The sequence below is a fragment of the Manis javanica genome, chromosome 3, assembly GCF_040802235.1.
Source record: "Manis javanica isolate MJ-LG chromosome 3, MJ_LKY, whole genome shotgun sequence".
NCBI lineage: Eukaryota > Metazoa > Chordata > Mammalia > Pholidota > Manidae > Manis > Manis javanica.
This window is the reverse complement of record NC_133158.1, coordinates 193,125,285-193,144,966: the sequence shown is the minus strand read 5'-3', so window position 1 is coordinate 193,144,966 and position 19,682 is coordinate 193,125,285. Positions and strand designations below refer to the sequence as shown.

General features: G+C 38.1%; 1 protein-coding gene and 1 long non-coding RNA gene across 2 annotated transcripts; one reads left to right on the top strand and one right to left on the bottom strand.

The window, feature by feature from the left end:
• Positions 1–167: 167 nt before the first annotated feature.
• LOC140848538 (uncharacterized) lies at positions 168–7,492 on the top strand. The gene is made up of 3 exons (XR_012129607.1): positions 168–339; positions 2,673–2,774; positions 6,869–7,492. It is a non-coding gene; the product is annotated as an uncharacterized lncRNA (long non-coding RNA).
• Positions 7,493–9,540: 2,048 nt separating this feature from the next.
• FGG (fibrinogen gamma chain) lies at positions 9,541–17,957 on the bottom strand. Its single transcript, XM_017674942.3, has 10 exons — positions 17,801–17,957; positions 17,659–17,703; positions 17,284–17,467; positions 17,079–17,172; positions 15,456–15,586; positions 15,033–15,166; positions 13,928–14,112; positions 12,194–12,471; positions 10,318–10,487; positions 9,541–9,767 (listed from the first exon to the last, which is right to left on the bottom strand). The coding sequence occupies exons 1-10, from the start codon at positions 17,876–17,878 to the stop codon at positions 9,753–9,755; spliced, it is 1,314 nt and encodes a 437-aa protein (XP_017530431.1). The 5' UTR covers positions 17,879–17,957; the 3' UTR covers positions 9,541–9,752.
• Positions 17,958–19,682: the final 1,725 nt, after the last annotated feature.

Below are 19,682 nucleotides of genomic sequence, written 5' to 3'. Positions count from 1 at the left end.
GAGGTTGGCCTGCTCCCCCTCCGGTACTGCCACCATGTGCAGCTTGCTGTAAATGGATGAAAGGCGCACACAGTGCAGAACCCTCCTTCACCGCTCGCTTTATGGAAAGTCCCTGTTCTGATCAAGCTCACTCCTGATGTGACTTTTTTTGGATTTCTAGTGGCAGCTGCAGTGCCCAGAGGAAGCCCCAGAGCCCTGCCCAGGTCCTGGAAAGCAGTGATTCTATGGAAAGCTGGGTTACACTCGACAGTGACTCAAGTGGCCAGGCATACACAGCAACTCAAGGCTTGACCTCTATGGATGATTTCCTTTGCCCACAGGAAGGGCTCCTCTTGGGAGGTGAGCATGGTGTATGGAAGCAGTTTCTAAGAGTAACCTGGGAGGCTGCAGGCGAGTTAGTTGAACATAATCTGATTAAAAGTAAGTTAACAAAAAACAGTTTGAGGGCCACCTCTCTGGGAGTACGTCAGGGCATGTCTGAGGCACCATTGGAGGGCTGATCCTTGCTGTCCAGTGGGTCCCTCAAGTACCTGTGCACCTCACTCCCTTGCATCATCCAGGGCACTGCTCAGATGGCACCTCTTCAGAGAGGCCTTTTTTGACTATCTTACCTGACGTATAGCCATTCCATTAACCCAGTTTTGTTTTCCTTCTTAGTACTTTATCCCCAGTGGACGATATGTATTTGGAAAATGAATTATGTCTCCCAACACTAAGCTTCATGATGTCAAGACACGCTGCCTAGTACAATGTTAGGTAGAGAGTAAACACTAACAAGCATTGATTGGAGGAATGGCGGCTCTCACAGAAGCAGCACAGGATGGTGGAAGGGGAATGGACTTTGCAGAGAGTGAGTTCTGGATTCTAGATAAGTGACATTGACAAATTTAATTTTCTGAGCCAGTTTACTCCTCTGTAAAATGGGTTGACAGTATTTATCTTGCAGGGCTGTCGGGAGGATTACATAAAATGGCATACATAGCATGTTAGATATACACATCAAGGACCCCCAGAATGGTTGCTTTTATTGTTCCTAGAATGTCCCACCAAATAGAAAAGTTATCAGATTATCTCTCCAGTGCCAGAATCCTCTAATCAGGCACTTCTGTGAGACACTCTTTTGGTTTGGCACTGCAGGACTGAGCACTAGCCCGGCCCCCTTCCCCATAAGCAAGTCATAGCATAAGCTATGGAGAAATAGGTTTTGTTTAGCTAGGAGGCCATGCAGATGAACAAATCACAATAATACAAGGAGTATCATTTTTTTAAAGTATGTGAAAATAAGGTTATCTTTACAAATGTAAAAATGCAGGAATAATTTTGAGGATTTTTCAGTTTATTAAACCACAACTTCTATCTATTGCATTTTTTCCAGAGATGACTATATCCTAAATCCCTTAGCAACAATGAGTGATGTTTCATTTATTTATCCTTTTGAAATTAACATAATGTTCCACAAAGTATAAATATTTAAGTGCAGGGATTCATACATTTGTTATGCTGTAACATCTGGCTGCACTGGCATAGGTTTTACTTGTGTGGCATGTAATGTATGTAAAAAGAATAGAAATTCTATAGCTGTGACTGTTTCAATTTTAACTGTTATCTACACATCAAAACTTAGAAGAGTAAAACATATAGCCAACAATCTAAATATTTGTCATATGTAAACATAACTTAAAAATGCAAAACAGAACAAAACAAGCCCTCAGGGGCTTTGTTCTGAATGGCGTGCTTGTCCTTGGGTTACATCTCAGGGAAGTGAGAGAATATCCCTTTCTTAACAAACTTGTTTTAAATGTATGGAATTCTGAGAGCAGTTCCCGTATTCATTCATTTAAATGAATTTATTTATTGTATGTCTATTATTTGTCCATCCTGCATGCTATGTTCTTGAGATAGAAATGCAAATAATGTAGTCTTATACCTTAAGTTGCTTGCAATTGGTGAGGAAATCCAATACATATGCAGCTAAAATGTTAAACCCTATAAAAATTGTCATTTTTGTAGATCAGATGAATATCTGCCATTTCATGTGGTTTACCCTGATACAAAACAATGGAAAAAATTCTGTAAGGTATATTCAAAGTACTGTTAGAACACAGCGCATAGGGTAATATACCATTTCTGTATTGCTTTCTGTTACATTTTATGTAAAATGTTCCTTAAAAGTGTCCTTAAAAATATTCCTTAAAAATGTCAGATTTCATTCAGGTCTAAAAATGCAGATCTTTCTGAAAAATGCACATTACGTCTTCTAGCATAACAATCTATATGAATCTGTACATTTATTATTGATCTAATATGATGAACATAATGGTATTTTGATAGGAAATATTTTGTTAAAACAATATTAATGCACAATTGGAAAGTACTAAAATTAACTCCTAAATTTTGAAATGCCTGAATTATAAACATTTAGGAGACTCTAGCGCTCAATACTTTCAGGGCTTCTGCCTCAGCTTTTTACAACAGCAACTGAGCTATAAAAGGATTCATGGGAAAACACTGACAAGGCTAATTAGCTTTGTGTATCTTCTTTTCTCCACTTGTCTCCTGCATTCCAAGGCTACTGCAAAAGCCTATTTTTAACCAAGCTTCTTTACTATGAAAGGTGAATGAGCTGGTATGATAATCTATGTAAGACTAACTAATGGAACTTTCATTTTCAGAACGCATCAATAAATACCCTGACGCCAGATGGTTTTCCTAGAAGTTACAGCTGTGGGGAGAAGATGGAAATTTCCTTAAACACACAGCCATGATTCTGAACTGTAAGTACAAAAGTGAGAAGGGAAAAAAAGAACTTTAATGGAGAACTGTAGTTCATAATCTCCTTATTCAGGAAATAAACCTACTTTGTTTCTTATAATCGAACTGTCACCAGATTAATAATTTCTAATTGAATAATTTTTTTGCATTTTTGGAATTAAATTAGATAATGCCCGGATAGTATAACAATCATTCTCTTTTTTTTTGTCCTTAAGCATAATTTTCATGATCTTTTACTTAAGCAGTTTTAATCAACTTTCCACTAAGTAGTTATGAGTGTGTGTGTGATGTCTGTTTGTGAAAAAGAAAGAGAGAGAGGGAGATGGGGATGTAGAGGAGAGATGGGTGAAAGTGAGGTTCCTGAGTTTTTCCCTCTGCTTTATTGCTTTTCATTTTTAATTATTTATTTTTCAAGATAAATTAACTTAACTTATAATGTGCTTTCCTAAATTTTACTAGATTCATAAAATGTTTGCATTGAATACATATTAAAGCATAAATGTTATTCTTGAAAAGTGAATTCATTCTAACTTCATACACCTTAAACCTTAAATTTGGCACTCTTCTCCGCTGGTTTCACTGGGGTTCTTCTATTAAGATTAGCAAACGAGCGGTCAGCTGCTACTGCTTTAATAGTGATATACTGAAATCTGGGAGAACAGCATCTGTAAGCCACTTAGACTGTCCATACCAAGGAATTATAGGACAAATATGGGGTTATTTAATTACAAGATCCATTTAATTCTCTGTGGTTTTTCTTATTACCTATTTTTAATGGGCCAGTCTATAGTAAAACTTAAAGGAGACACTTGGGTAAAATTTTGCTTAGATAAAATTCATCAAAAAATTATTGATAATAACAGCAGAGGATCCCAAATTGAAGGGCATTTTACAAAATACTTGACCAGTGTTAAGGTCATGAAAAACAAGAAAAGATTAAGCTGTTACCAAAGTTGACTAAGGAGATGTGACAGTTAAATGCAGTGTGGTCTCCTGAATAAGATGCTGGAGCAGAAAAAAGACATTAATGTAAAAGCTGATGAAATCTGAATAAACTGTGGAAGTTAGGAAATAAGTAACCACTTGGGGTTGATATCTTAGTTTTGGCAAAGGAGCCGTGGGAATGTTGCATGTTAACATGAGAGGACGTGAGCTGACAATGATGGGGAACTCTCTGCAGGATCTTTATAAAGTTCTGTAAGTAGAAAAATTGTTCCCAAATAAGAAGGCCATCAAGAAGTCAAAGCAAAAAATATTAAAGTTTTAAAGTTGTATTTCCAAACTGAACTGACATGGGATTCAAATCCCATGCCGCAATACCAACTTCACAGCAAAGCCATTCAAGTCTGTCTTTCATTCTTGACTTGGAGAAATTTCATGTGTCATCCCATTTGACCCTTCCCACAGACAGCTTTGTGATGTAAGGAAGAAAAACATTTCCAGTCCAAGGTCTCTGACATGTTAGGCCATATTTTTTTTAAAGTCACACTTTAACTATTTGCCCCGGAGGATTTGAAAGAGGCCACTTACATCACAGAGTGGAATCTGCCCTACTGTGTTTATTTAGGGAGAGTCAACATTCAGATTTATTTTTAGGGAGGTTTCCCATCTACCTTGGGTCACTTTGTGCTTTTGAAATTGTCAGCAGAAGAAAACCTGGGTGAGGACCTGGGAAATGGGAATAAGGGCCAAGAATACTGAATGCTGGGTTCTGGGAACACATTTCTGACCCAGTTGTAGACCTGATTAAATGTCGTAAATTAAATTTCTCTTACTTTGTACCTTCAAATATTTCCTAGTGAAACTGAGAGAAGCAAGAGCTTGAAATGGTGCAGCCAGCCTTTCCCAAAAGCCTTTCAAACTTGATACAGAGGACTTGTTCTAAAAGCCAGCGGCCATACCTACTATTAACACTCATACCAGGCCATGGCTACCCACCCTTTGGACCAAAACTCTTGTTTTTGAGGCCAATAACTGTCTATCTTTAGTTTGTTCATTGTCCTTTCTAAAGGAAAAAATATAAATAGCTTTCTGGTATGACTGGGGAGTGATTATGGTTTATATACACTTTTATGGTCAATTAACTCTCTGATAATTTCTCTGTTCCAAAATACTTTGTGAAATCTCTCTCTTGAGAATCAGTATCATGGCAATTATGTTTTCTGACCACAGGCAATAAATAGTAAATAATTAAAAAACAGTTTTAAAAATCACAAGCTTTGGAGCCAAATAATATTTACTTTATAACCCTTGGGTTTAAAAGAAATCAAGGGAAGTGATAAATTACTCAGATCATGAGTAGATCTTAACATAAGGCTGAATGAAGAAAACGAGTACCAAGTAGACCTTAACAGTACTTCCTGAAGTATTTGTGGTAAAGGATCATTTTTATTTAATTTCCAACCAATCACAGAGACCCATTAGATTATAAGATGAAATAAAAACAATTATTAGAAAATCAAATGAAAGAACCAAAGATATACAAAATATGGGCCTAAATTTTTATTATTAGATCCCAAAGACATAAAGTTGCATTTCAGTGAATATGATCAGAGCAAAGATAATATAGGAAAAATGTTTCTACATGCTGATTCTCAATTTTTTAATTTAGCACAGACCAGAGACAAAAGATTTGAGGACCAGCATTCTGAGTAACACTGGTTTATACCACAATGCCATTTATAATAATTTAAAATACACAGCACAAAAGAACAATCCATGATTTTGTTAAAAAGAAAGCCATGAGCCCAAAAGCAAGGTACTTGTGCCAAGTCACCAAACCTGGGCTTAGTGCTTAACGCAGTGGTAGTTTCAACCTCCCCCAGAAATGCAGTCTTAACAGGCAATCAGGAACTTTCTGGTCAGCACAGAAACCCTCTCCTTCCCACCCAAAGGATGAGGTAATCCCTATGATAAGACCCTAAAAGAGGGTGACCTTGCCAACAATCCTTTCTTTTCTTCTGTTAATAGCTTCTTGCCCTACCCTCCAGCCTATAAAAACCTTCCATTTTGTACAGTTTCTTGGAGCATCTCTCTATTTGGCAGAAGAGGTACTGCCTGATCCATGTATCACTTGATAAAGTCAATTAGATCTTCAGTTTTACTCAATAGAATTGTGTTTCTTTACAATTTACAAGAATGTGTTCAAATAAAGAAACACATCAAATCTATTGGAATGATTGTTTAAAATGGGGATAAAGGGAAGAAAAGGAAGTTTGAATAAAAGAGAATCAATCAGTCCCGAGAGAGACCCAGCACAGATGAATGAGAATGGTGTACAAAGAGTAAGATTAACTCAACTTCTGCCTCTGAGGGACGCACACCCGCACACAATCATACACACACGCACATTCCAAAAAGGTATATGAAACAGCCTTTCCCAGACTTTTGGTCTCTTTATCACCAAGTTACTATTTTCCATCTACTTTAACTCATCTTTCTATATTTTTTTTCCCCCATTCTTTTTGAGTTACATCAAACTGATAAGAAATCATCAGGGAGATATATTTTCTCCAGGGTTAAATTGTGTACTTTGTTTTTCACTCTTATCATCTCAATAAACCAAATGTATATACTATAAATACCTTAGCTAGTTTATATTGGTTAAGGTCAGAGTCAAAGAACATTACATCTTGTAAAGTTCTCAAGTATTTTGTCTGTACTATATTTCTTCATTTCCCATTCACTGTCTACCCATCTCCACAAATCTGAAAAATAACCTTTAAAGTGTCATCTGAAATCAACCTGGCTATGTGTTTAAGAAAGATAGAAGCTATTCAGAGTCTTACTGAGGACCACAATCAGTCAGGGAGTTCTGTGTACCCGCTCCAAAGCCCTTTGTTTGGAGACAATTTAATACTTTTTTATGGTGGGAATTATGTGCGAGAAAGAGGTTACATTAATCCATACATCAGGGGCGTGTCTTAAGAGAACAGTCTGAGCATTCTGATGCTATCTGTGTGTGAGAGGAATCACGGTTTAGGATTGTTCATCTTTCTCCTGAAAAATTCTACCAAAGACAAGACCAGACCAGTTTTTTTTTTGTCTTTTGTTCTTTAAGCATGCCAGGCTGTTTTTTACACCCCACTTGTTACAGGTGAATGTTTGTCACAGTCTGTGACTTGCTCGTGACAGGCAAGGATGGCTGCAGGGCATCTTCACAGCGAACGGGAGCTGACCCGGCAGCCTGGGCCCTCTAGGGCTGGCATAGTTTCTTTGCTTGTGGGGCGACCATCATGGGGGGTCACAGACTTCATTTTATTTTACAAATGTATAAGTACTAAACATAGGAAGAATTGTGAAAAAAGTTACAACACTTCAGAACTATATTTAAAATAAAGCTTGATATTTGTCCAATAAAGGATTACTTCTGTCTGCTGATTAAACAACTCTGCCTTAGAACTGCATGACCTGAAGTCATGGTATCTGTACATGTGTGTCAGTACCTTCCCTCATGGAAGCTTCCCTCTGTAGGTTTTTTGAAGGGCATGACCACACACATTTGCTTTGCACTTAGGCTCCCTATTTTGCAGTGGCCTGAGTTTTTATATGCCTAGGAAAGGATTGAGTAAGAACTGCCTGTGATTTGAGCTGTGGAAAAAAATGAACTGTCTCTAGAAGGCTCCAAACTCTTTGTTTCACTTAAAAGTAGATTTTTTAAAGTTGATTTATCAAGATAGTTCTTTCAATTTCCATTTTATTGATGGAGGCCTGATCCTACTGAACCTAGAAGTATTTCTCATGCATTTGTTCTTAAACTGTAGCCCTTTAATGTTCACCACCAAATATTAGTAACTAAGTAAAATTTGAATTTCATCTGCTTTTCTCTACCTTTAGGTTTTAAAATTAACTTCAAAATTAATATGTACTCATAGCATGTCAAACAATACAGAGGTTTATAAAGAGAAAGTTAGAGGTCCCCCTCTACCAATCAATGCTGGATTACCCAACATGTAAACCAAGTATGTAGTCGGGACACTCACAGTAAAAGGGGGCTCCAAAGTGTTTTTGAAAGAATGTTGTAGTTGATACTTCAGAAGAAGCACTGGACAAGCAATCATGGGAAAAATCAGAAGTTTTTGGACTTCATTATACTTATTTTGTGTTTTAGTATGTTTGTTAAATTCTACATTATAGATTGGTTGGGGGAGAACAAATATGTACCAAGAATGCATATCTGTCAAGATTATATTTTGTTCGAAATGTATATGCACAGACTTTTTACATAATTATCATTGTAGAATTTTCATCTTAAAATTTCCCTTATTACTTGTAAATATTTCAAGTTCACATGGATATATTATGCTTATTATGCAATCATTCTATTCCACTGTACTAATATATCATCTTGCTTGTCCATTCTTCCACCGTTATATATTCTGTAAATTTCCCACTGTCACTAAATATATGTCTGTATTTGTATTCCTGTCCATAGGTATTTTGTTTTTCAAAAATTATTTTCTTGGGCTAAATCACTAGAGTGGTATTATTGCATCCAAACGTATGAATATTTATAGAATTCTTCCTATCTACGACCAAATTGCTCATCCAATGGGTTTTATAGATTTACAATGGGTAGACTGTATGCATTCTGACTTTAATGGTTGTTTGGAGCATGACAAGGTAGGAGCAGGTAAGGCCGGAGGCAAGATGTAAGACAGCAAGACAGCAAGATTGCCATTATCTTGGCAAGAGATGTTGCATATCCCAACTAGAATGGTGGCAGCAGGTATAGAGAGAAAAATGAATATAATAAATATCTAGAAGTGTATTTGACAGGCTTGATGATCAAAGGAGGGAAGAAGAAGGAAGACTAGAATATGAGTCAGTGGGTTTTTGGAACTTGAGACCTGGATGGAATAGAAAGGGTTTGGAAAGAGGAAGGTCCTACTCTGTGTGATATCCCCCGTACCCTAGGACAATGAAGGCATTCAGTAAGTGTTCACTGAATGAACACTTCATGCATGCGTGAATGATTGAGTGCTGCAGACAATGAATATTAATTCCTGTTTCTCAAAGCTTCACACGTATTTGGTTGTACACTTAGAAGTTGATATACTGTTTTCTCTCCTCAATAGGATACTTTAAAATCAGGACTCAGGAGGACAAGAAAGTGAGAGAATTAGAAAGGAAATTTTGGAGAAAAAGAGAATCCAGAGCAATAGCTCAGGGCTTCAGAACAACCACACTCTCTTCTCATAAAGTCAATTAGTTACTTTCCCTGTCAGCCTTACACCAACTTATATAGACTTTGCTATTCCTTACAGAAAGTTGCCAATCCCCGGCAGCTAAAAAGTCAATATCCCTGGATTCAGAATGAAGTAATGGCTCTTCTCCACTCACCTCATCATTCACCAGTGAGGGACCAAGCAGATTGTTCCTTAAAGCCCCCTGCTCTGAGCTGTAGTCCTCTCAGTACACCCACATGTGGCCACAGGGGTCCAGAGTTAAAAGGTTTTTTGGAGAGAATCTCCAAACTGCCTTTTATCTCCAGTTGTACTTTGGGTACCATGAACCCCAGTTATGTGATTGTGACTTATATTTATGTTCTTATGTCAAATTTTGTGACTTTGGGTTACTATATTTTCCCATTATTTGTCTTATATCCCCTGAAAGGCAAAGGCAACAATTGCTATTTCCTTCATAAATCCCTAGGAGTGTATTTAACACGAAATAAGGACTCAGCAACTACTGATGCTTGACCAATTGTAATTACTAGATTGAATCAAAGTGGTGGTTTTTAATAGTCAATAAAATGTACCATGTATCTAGTCTTAGGAAACAAAATGTTTATTGCAATGGCATGTAGATAAATTATCACCAAAATAAAACTGTTAGTGGAGTTTTCAATATGGGTCGTTGTTTTTACTCTTAAAATGACGTAAGACTTTGCAAGTCCATTGTCCCACAGGAAAAATATTATATTTTTCTGTTCAGATAAAGTCCTTTAAAAAAAAGTAAATCACTGTTGAAGTGCTCTTTTAAACGTCTCCAGCCTATGACCAAAACAAAAAAAAAGAATATTAAACATGTATAATTCTCTCCATTTAAAAAGAAGAATTAAACATGAATGACATAGGAGTAATAAACATGGAAAAATACTTAGGGATTTAAAATGCTATCATTTACTTGGATATTTCTGGTATATAATTAAATATTTAAGAAATAATAAAAATGAAAAATCACTAAGAAAATGACATGATCATTATGCAAAATATGTCAACAATCTGCAAATATCAAAATGCAAAATATGGCAACAATTTTATTATTATATACATAGGGAATGAGCTAAAATGTTATCTCCTCAAATAAATTTTAAATAACTCCAAGTTCAGTAATGTGGGAATACAGTCCAAGTGAGTTTTAATTTCCATTTAAGGCTAACTATCCTTAATAAAAGACTTAAAATTAATAAATATAGTAAGAGATAAATGAGAAGAAACTTTCAGAGTTTCTGAAGCTTTGTGGACTAACAGAAATTAGCAATTATCTTGCATGGTAAGATGATTTATTTATATTCTATTTCAACATGGTGTCTGGCCCAACCTGTTTAGCTCCCCCAAGGAAGTGTTGCTGTCCTTCTCCAGCGGAGTATCTGTTGAGTGGGATTATCTTCATGGTGGTTTTCTTCATGGAATACCACCGTGATTTCCAAGTGGCCCAAATAATACCGTTATCATAACCATTAGGTGTAGATGTTTTTGAGTAAGTACCACCTAAAACAAATTGTAGATGTACATATCATTGCTCTTGAATTCCCTTGCTTCAGAAAATCTGTAAAAAACTATCCATTATGAAGTCCATTGTCACTCACATCAAATATATAGTGTTATCTACTTACTGAAAATATCCCTAAGGATTTCCTGAAATCTTGGTTTACAATATAAATAAACTTAATATTAAACAACTCCTATGTCTGTATGGTGCTTCTTGGTCACATCCATACTTTAAATGTATTCACTACCAGTAGGTCTAGAATCCTACATTTCCCCAGTTGGTCTCTCTCCCTAAGCTTAGCCATCTGGGACACGGTGATTATAGATTATCTTTCTGCAAGCAAGTCAGAATAGCAGGAGTCAAACTTCCTGGTCTTATTATCTCAAGTGATCTGAAAACACAGTTTTCCTGGAAAATATGAGGAACTTCAGAAAATGGATCTAGAACGTTATTTTACATCTCCAATATAAAGTGGAGACCAGGTTGATTTGCCTTTTCCTTGTCTCTGGGCACCCAGATCTCATGTAAGTTTGTAAGGGATTGTCTAAGTCCAACGCTGGAGTGTACCACAGGCTGTCAACATGAATACCCTGGGTCATACGGATCAAACACCTTCCCTGAGAGTTTCTTCTAATTACATGATTTGTAGGTGCCAAGATATGCTTCTAAAAAAAATAATAATAATAATACTGTGAAAACCAAAAGGTAAATTTAAATAGTTTTAAGAGGATTCCATGTTATATATTGACTGGGATAGTGCCCTAAGGAGGTAGGATTGCCTAGTCTAATGCATCTTTTAGCTTCAGTAGGGCTTCTCCACAGGTAACTGTTGAGTGGTAAAAATTGTTTGTCAGTAAGTCTAGTGTTTAGAACTATTTCAGCCTTAGAGAAAACTGTAGCTTGCGCTCCCCCACCCCAAAATAAGTGCCTACAGTCCTCAGGTTGGATGCCTCTCCTCTCAAGCTTTCATGGACCCTGCCCTTACCAATAGTTCTTTGCTCTTTATTCCACTCCTCCAAACACCTGCTCACTGCTCACTGATCATATCTGATGCAGAGCTCATGGGAAACTGAGCAAGACTAATCTGTTTACAAAGATATGGTGATGTTAGTCCATCAGGATCATATACATGGCAGGTCTAGAGGAGATACCATAACTGAAAGTGTCAGTTCTGATGGTGGTAGTTTCAGGCACAATGACAAGCCACTCAGTATTTTGCAGCAGGTGGGTTTCTTGTAGAAGGAATTTGAAGTATAAATTTAGTATTAATCCAATTCTGGTTTAAAATAAAGAACTATATTTCTTTATATAGTTATATATATTTATATGGTTTTATTTATATGCACAGATTTTTTACATAATTATCATTGTAGAATTTTCATCTTAAAATTTCCCTTACTTGTAAATATTTCAAGTTCATATGGATATATTATGCTTACTATGCAATCATTCTATTCCACTGTACTAATATATCATCTTGCTTGTCCATTCTTCCACTGTTATATATTCTGTAAATTTCCCCGTCTGCAGGCTCTGTCTGCAGATGGGGGTGGGTTTGCTCTGGGCTGGGGCGAAATATCTTTCCTAGCTATTTCTCCCATCCCAATATCTTTACTAGCTATTTCTCATTTCCTTGTATCTATTTATTGCTTCATAAAAATATAGACAGTACACTAATTCATGTATCTTATGAAGAAAGTCTTACCTTGGTAGTAAACTCCATTGAGGTGGCCTGCATGACACTTGTTCATCCACCAACCAGATCCATCCTGCTCGGCACAGTTGCCGTCATACTTGTCGTTGTCATTGTCCCAGGTACTGAACTGCATGCCATTGTGGGATGTGAAAAACTTGTCACTAGGATCATCACCAAAATCAAAACCTTCAAAGGCATCTCCAGCATCTCCACCAATGAAGTAGGCATATGTCAGGCGGTATTTGTCAGTTTCAGGTGCCACCTTGAACGAGGCATAGTCGGCAGTACTATAAAAATGAGAATAGAGACATCATATCCTGAGCTTCACTAAGATCTCAGAAGGTCCCTCTTTCATAGGACAATTGTTCGGAATTTTTGATTTTGCTTCTTAAATGTGAAATGTGCTCATTGAATATTTTTCCACAAATCCAGCAAGAGGCAACAGATGTGTAAACCAGTTCAGATCTTACCACCAACACCCAGGATAGGTCCAGAAGCCTTTTGGGCATCCCTGTGAAAACTAAAACTTCAGCCATTTGGATGTTTTTTGCCTATAAGATCCTACTATTAAACCCAAATGTGTGGGTGAATCTGACTAGTTCCACATTTTCCACTTTTATCTAAGTGTTTAGCATTATGCACACAGTTATCATAAACTATAATAATTATCTGACAGTAACTAACCATTAATTAATGTTCCAAACTTGAGAGAGTTACAGCTCCATAAGCCACTCATACTATCTGAATGGTGAGTTCCTAAAGGAGTTTTTCGTTCCCAAGACAGTGTGGAAGTGGCAATGAGGAAGGCTTCCTAGAGTGTCACATCAAGTAGTGGTCCCTGTGGCCCACAAAACCTGAGCTGTAGGATCAGAGAGAGATTCTCCCCTGGGAAAAAAAAACTGTGAATGAGAGTCATAATTCTATCGAATTGCAGAGAAGGATGGGCCTTGGTGCATGAACAGAGATTTCCAGAAAATATTTAGGTTCTTCTCAGATCTCTAGTATACAAGTGAAATGGAAGGCGTTCTCATAAGAAAAGGTCTACTGATTATGGTTCTTCCTAAGTAAAACATTTTAAAACAAAAATACATGTTTCAGACAATGCATTTCATTATTTCATGGATATAACAAGAGGGTTGGATATTTCACCTAAATTTTAACTAGGTATACAATGGTCAAAGCCCCCAGATACCTCTACCTCACTGAAAGAGCTAACTGACTTAATTTTAAGATGGTTCATGGATTTGACTGAATAAATGGTCATTAAAACACCAAGAAACCTGAAGAGGCTGGATTTGCTTTTCAACCAGCATAGTCATTAAAAGGACCAGCTGTAGAATCAAACCACCTGAGTTCAAGTCCAGCTGTTACCATAGACCAGCAATGTGACCTTGGGAAAGTCAATCTATAAAATGGGATTAATAAAAGTATCTGCCCAGTGATTATTTGAATTAGATTAAATTATGATTTCAAGTTCAATGTCTGGTACATTTCAAATGCTCAGTACATATTAGCTATTATTCTGTAAGGTTCCAGGATAATAGATTGTACCAGAAAATTCGTCTCCATCTTGGATAGGACCCACCTGTTTGGGCTGCCCAAAAACCAAAGCGACTTCTTCAAAGAATGGTTAGATGTGCTCTTTGCATTTGTCAGGCTCTCTTTGCTACTGGTCTATTAATATTCAGAATGTGCACATTCCAGACAACCTCTAAAACAAAAAGAAGTCTTTCTGAACAGTACCTGGTTCTCCCATTCCAGTCCTCCAACTCCACTCTCAATACATATGGGATGGCAGACTGTGTGCTTATCAAATGAATCTTCTCATTTCCCAGCCAAAATTCTGTGGTGCCAGTAGGAGACAGATGTCCAAACCCTTCTTTATACTGAATCCAATTTTTCTTGAAATCCAAACTGCCGTCAAGCCTCTAATCACACAATTGCATGGGCAAAAGGAGAGAGTGGATTATCAGTGCACATAAAGAAAATATTATAAACAATAGTCAAAACTATGGATGATATGATTCCATCATTTACTAACATAGTGACCTTGGGCAAGCTGCCTCAGTTTCCTCATCTGTCAAACAAGAACAATGATGCTTACTTCTTAGGGTTGTTGGCGGGATTACACAAGAGAATGTAAGAGAAATAGTCAAAAGAGTGTCTTCATACGGTAAATTCTAAATTAGTGTGGATTTTGCAGATACTCAGAGGACTTCAGGACTCTGGCTTGCTCTTGGTGATTCCTGCACTAATGGTAGAAAGGTCAGCCTGTTGCTCAATCTTGTCTACCAACAAGCACTGCCATCACACACTCCCTCCGAGCAGTCCCTGCAGGATTGGCTGTAGCAAAGGTGAAAGGTAAACAAGGTAAAAGGACCCACAGCGGGTGCCAGGGGCTGGCAGAAGCAAGAGTGGGCCCTTGTCTCGGAGCAGCCTGACTGTATCTGCAGGGGGCTTTCATCTTCTTGTGATGGGCAGCTGAAGGTCCTGATCAACCTAATGAAAGAGGTCCCTTCTAATTCTCTGTCACTGTGGTGCCATGATCATGTGCTCTCATGACTCTACAACAGCTTAGTACAGAGTCAAAGCACAGACTCTGAAACCAAACTGCCTGGGTTCCAATCCTGACTCTGCTGCTTTTTAGTCATGTGGCCTTGGGTAAGTTACGTAACCTCTTGTGCCTGCATTTCCTCCCCTGTAAATAGAGGTGATAATTGTACCTAACTCAGAGAGAGGTTGTAAGAGTTAACTGAGTTAATGTTCACAAGGTGCTTACGAAAGTATTTGGCATATGGCAGGTGTTTGTTTGGGTGTTTCTTAAATACATGTGGTGAGGGACAGATACCTTCTGAAGCACAGTCCATCCAAATCCAGACCCATCAATTTCACAGTAGACTAAGAACTGCTGCTTAGCTGACATAGGTTTGATGAAGTAAAGCCCACTCTCTTTGGCTCCCTTATTGGCAATGTCCTGACAATCTGAAGAAGAAGAAGTTTCCTCATGGTTTCAAATTCAGGTAGCTCTTCCAGCCTTGAAAATGAGTTTCTAAGATATTGCAAACTATTCATTTTCCCAGAAGCATATTATTCTCACATCATCATTCTTTTGAAACTAGTTCTGGCTATTCAAGAAATGTCTAAGCAACTGTACATTTTAATCTTAATGGCTAAGCTTTGCAAATTATTCCTATACATTCCAATACATAACATCTCCTTAACTTTCTAAATGCTTTGATGAACATAACCCCAATATAAACCTTTCACTTACCTTTCCCCGTTGTGTCATGTATTTGTACTGTGTCTTTGCAAGGTTCCTGGCACTGTTCTTCAAGCTGGACTACCTTCTGTTTCAGGTTACTGATCTTTTGATTATTTGAATTATATATATCCTGCAAAAATCTATAAGCAGAAGAATAAGATAACATAGCATTCCTTTCAGAGGAGTAATTTTGTATTTTCTTTTAAAAATACTGCCTTATTTACTTCTTGATAAATTACTCCATTCATGGGAAAATTGTTAAATCATGTTACTAAATTGAGGTGAATTAAAACTCCAAGCTTTTTGAGGAAAAAAAAGAGACAAACTCATTGTCAATAAACTTTGACATCCTAAGAAGTCATTCTGATTTTTACCTTCTGAATAAAGACCAGCAGATGTGAGTGATAGTTCTGGTTACTAGGAAGACTGCCTTAAGATACTAAGGACAGGATATTCTTAGGGTAGGAAAGGCTCTGCTCAGTAATTCACATGTGCTGCAGCATTATTCCTACACACTTGTGGCTCTACTGAGGATCTGCTTATGGATTTCAGTCTATCACTTACATGGAAAAACCATCAGGGGCATTATCTTACACAAAATAAAACAACAGACACTCCCTTTCTTCTTAAGGCTTCTGTTTACATAGCTTCTGGAAAGGCTGGGGTAAGTAAAAAATCTGGCTTTTGTAGTTTCTCACAGGGTTGCTTGTACATATTCAGGAATGGAACAAAACTATCTGCAGTGCATGGACTGTTGTGCTTTCTGAGAAGTGAAGAATAGCAGACTCTTGGACCCTTTCTTTTCTCTTGGGCACCTTAGCAAATTTCTGCCCAATAGTCTCCTTCAGCTTCATGATTGGCAATAATCATGCAAATTATAATGCTAATAATAATCACAAAAATAGTAACAATGGCCCTCCAGTAGCAAGAAAAGGATAGATTCCTTTTTGGTCACTTCTCCTCAAGCACCATTTACCTAATTTCTTATGCTACTTTGAGAACAATTTAAGAAATAAATTGAGGAAGAAAACTAAAACCATATCTGAGACCCTATGCTCAGAAAGTCTATGAGTCCCTGGGACGTTGTTAAAGACACTTTACTTTCAAGTGAAGGGAGGAGAAAACAATCGTACCAGTTTCTATGCCATGATCAACAGGGAGCTTTACCATGTTTGTTACACTTAATCTTTTAAACATGTGTTTTTTTGTGCTCTTCCTTCAATGTAATTTACTTTTGTAGCCAAGATCCTTTCTATGCTTCTGCTTGCTCATGCCTTACCATACATTTGTTGATATTCTTATATGAAATATTTTATGCAAATTCCCATTAGTTTGAATTGATGTGAGGCAGGTGGGAGTGAGGTGAACATTTTGATATTATGGTCATAACATCTGAAGACATCTGAAGACGTCTAGAACACCCTGCTCCCACATGATTATTGAAAAGCAATTACAATCCAATATACTTCACGTTGCTCTAAAAACTCCTACCTCCACTCTGCTCAAGGTGGCTAAACATAATACCAATTGGATATTGTAAGTGGAAAAAAATTAACTCCTTCCCCTGAAGCTTGGAATATTGAAGAAAAACTAACTCAGTCTTGGAGAGTAAATTACAACAAAAATGCTTACCGAATACTTGATGCATGTGTTACAATCAGTGCTTCATATTTGATAATTTCTTCCATCATTTTCTTGGATTCCTTAGTAGCACTCGTTATCTTATCTGTAATGTGGGGTCAGAGGCATAAAAACACGTAAGCCAAGAGAACCACAAAGACAGCAGCAGAAGAGCTTCCCAAAGTATTTTCTCAGACAGTAGCATTTAGATTCTCACTTGGCTTTGGTGGTTCATCAGGATCGTAGCTGGCTCGGAGCACTTTGACCAGTTCTTTGGCTTCTGATGTTCTGTTTTCAGCTTGACGCAGAATGTCTTCCAAAGTCTGTAGATCATTGTCTACATTGGTTTGGTAAGTAGACAGGAAATCTGCAATTCCGCAGGTTGTGGGGCAAAAACTACCCTAAAAATACAATAGAGTGATTAAAAATTACCATAAAAAGCTACATAAAAGTATATTAATAAAAATAGGTTAACCCTAGGCTATGTTAAAAAAAGATGTTTAAAATGCCAAATGATATCTGTGATGGAATTCCTTCTATTCCTCTGCCCTTCTCCAGTTCAGACACAGTGAGTAACATAAAAACTACTTACAAATCTTTCATCCAAGATGCAGCAGTTGTCTCTGGTAGCAACATACTAGAGGAGAAAAACAGAAATTTCCCGAGTTTATCATAAATTTTCTTATTTTTCAGGTTTGCATTTAAAACAAATGTTTTATCAATAGCGCACTTACTGCCAGGCATGTTGAAGAGAGCAATAAGACAGTGTAGAAATACAGAATTAAACTCCGGGGGTGCAAGGACCAGCTCATGATGTCAGAGTTGCCCGAGCTCCGAGCCCTGTAGCGTCAGCGCAGTGGCCTCTCGGGCCCCCACTGTCCCTTTATGTACTCACCGAGGATGGCTCGCACTGCCAGTGGCTGGAGCTGATCACGGGACCAAAGGGTGGGGATGTCTTTCCCGTCTCTTCTTTATCCTAGCCCCCAACCTGTGCTCAGTCAGGTTCCCAGATTTTACACACAGGTTTAAGCTCCTCCTTCCTTGGCCCAGCTCAGCTCTTCCCCTCTGGGGCAAACTCATCTGCAAAGGCTCCTGAAGCACTAGCTGCTGCCGTGAGGAGGGAGGGCAAGCTGGGAGGCTGCATGATGCAACCTCTTCCGGTAGTACACGGCTGAGATAGCAAACACGGAGGCCGGGCCGCCCCAGCCCAGAGCAAACCCACCCCCACCTGCAGACGGAGCCTGGTGCCAGCCCAGCTTACCACAAGTCCTTTCTTAGGTCGGGCATGAGGCAACCCTACTCATTTTTAATGCGTAGCTAATGGCTGGAGAAGACTTTGCCTTCCACTAGGTCCCAATTTGTCATTCATTCCCAGGAATGAATGACACTGGAAATTTATTCCTGCCCCTCTCTATTGACCATTTGCTTTTTCTCTTTTTCAGTTGAGATATAATCAATGAATAACAATATGTTAGTTTCAGGTGCACAACATACTGATTCCATGATTTGTTTTGCACAACAATTGCCACAATAAGTCTAGGTAACTTTTGGTTAACATATAGTTACAAAATACTTTTTTCTTGTGATGAAAACTTTTCTTTTTTTAATTTTTAATTAAAAAATATTTTTTGGTATCATTAATCTACAATTACATGAGCAACATTATGGTTGCTAGACTCCCCCCATCCTCAAGTCCTCCCCACATACCCCATTACAGTCACTGTCCATCAGCGTAGTAAGATGCTGTAGAATCACTACTTGTCTTCTCTGTGTTGTACAGCCCTCCCCATGCCCCCCATCCCCTACATTTGTCTGCTAATCGTAATGCCCCTTTTCCCCTCTTGTCCCTCCCTTCCCACCCATCCTCCCCAGTCCCTTTCCCTTCAGTAACTGTTAGTCCATTCTTGGGTTCTGTGAGTCTGCTGCTGTTTTGTTCCTTCAGTTTTTGCTTTGTTCTTATACTTCACAGATGAGTGAAATTATTTGATACTTGTCTTTCTCCGCCTGCTTATTTCACTGAGCATAATACCCTCTAGCTCCATCCATGTTGTTGCAAATGGTAGGATTTGTTTTCTTCTTAAGGCTGAATTAATATTCCATCATGTATATGTACCACATCTTCTTTATCCATTCATCTACTGATGGACACTTTGGTTGCTTCTATTTCATCTACTCCCTTGGCAACTTTCAATTATGCAGTACAATAGTACCAACTATAGTCACCATGCTGCACAGTATATCCCCAGGACTGACTTGTTTTATAACTGCAAGTTTGTACCTTTTGGCCCCTTCATCCATCTGTTGACCATTTTCATAGGCTCTCAGTCACAGTTGGCTTTTGAGCTCAACTCTCCCCTTCCTCTGGAAGAAGTGGCTGGTGTGGCAGCTCATCTGCCACAGAGGGAACACAGACAGAAGTCTAGTTTGTTTTTCCTGAGATTCTTCTGGGTATCTCCAAGGAAAGCCTGGATAGAAGGGACAAGGCTAGGAAAATCCACCTCCCATACGTGTGACTAGGAACACCATCCTCTGCACTCTGTCTCTGGAGATGCCTCGCTTACTGGAAAAACCTGTTTGTCATCATCTCCTGTTGATGATTTACACCTGTGCATTACC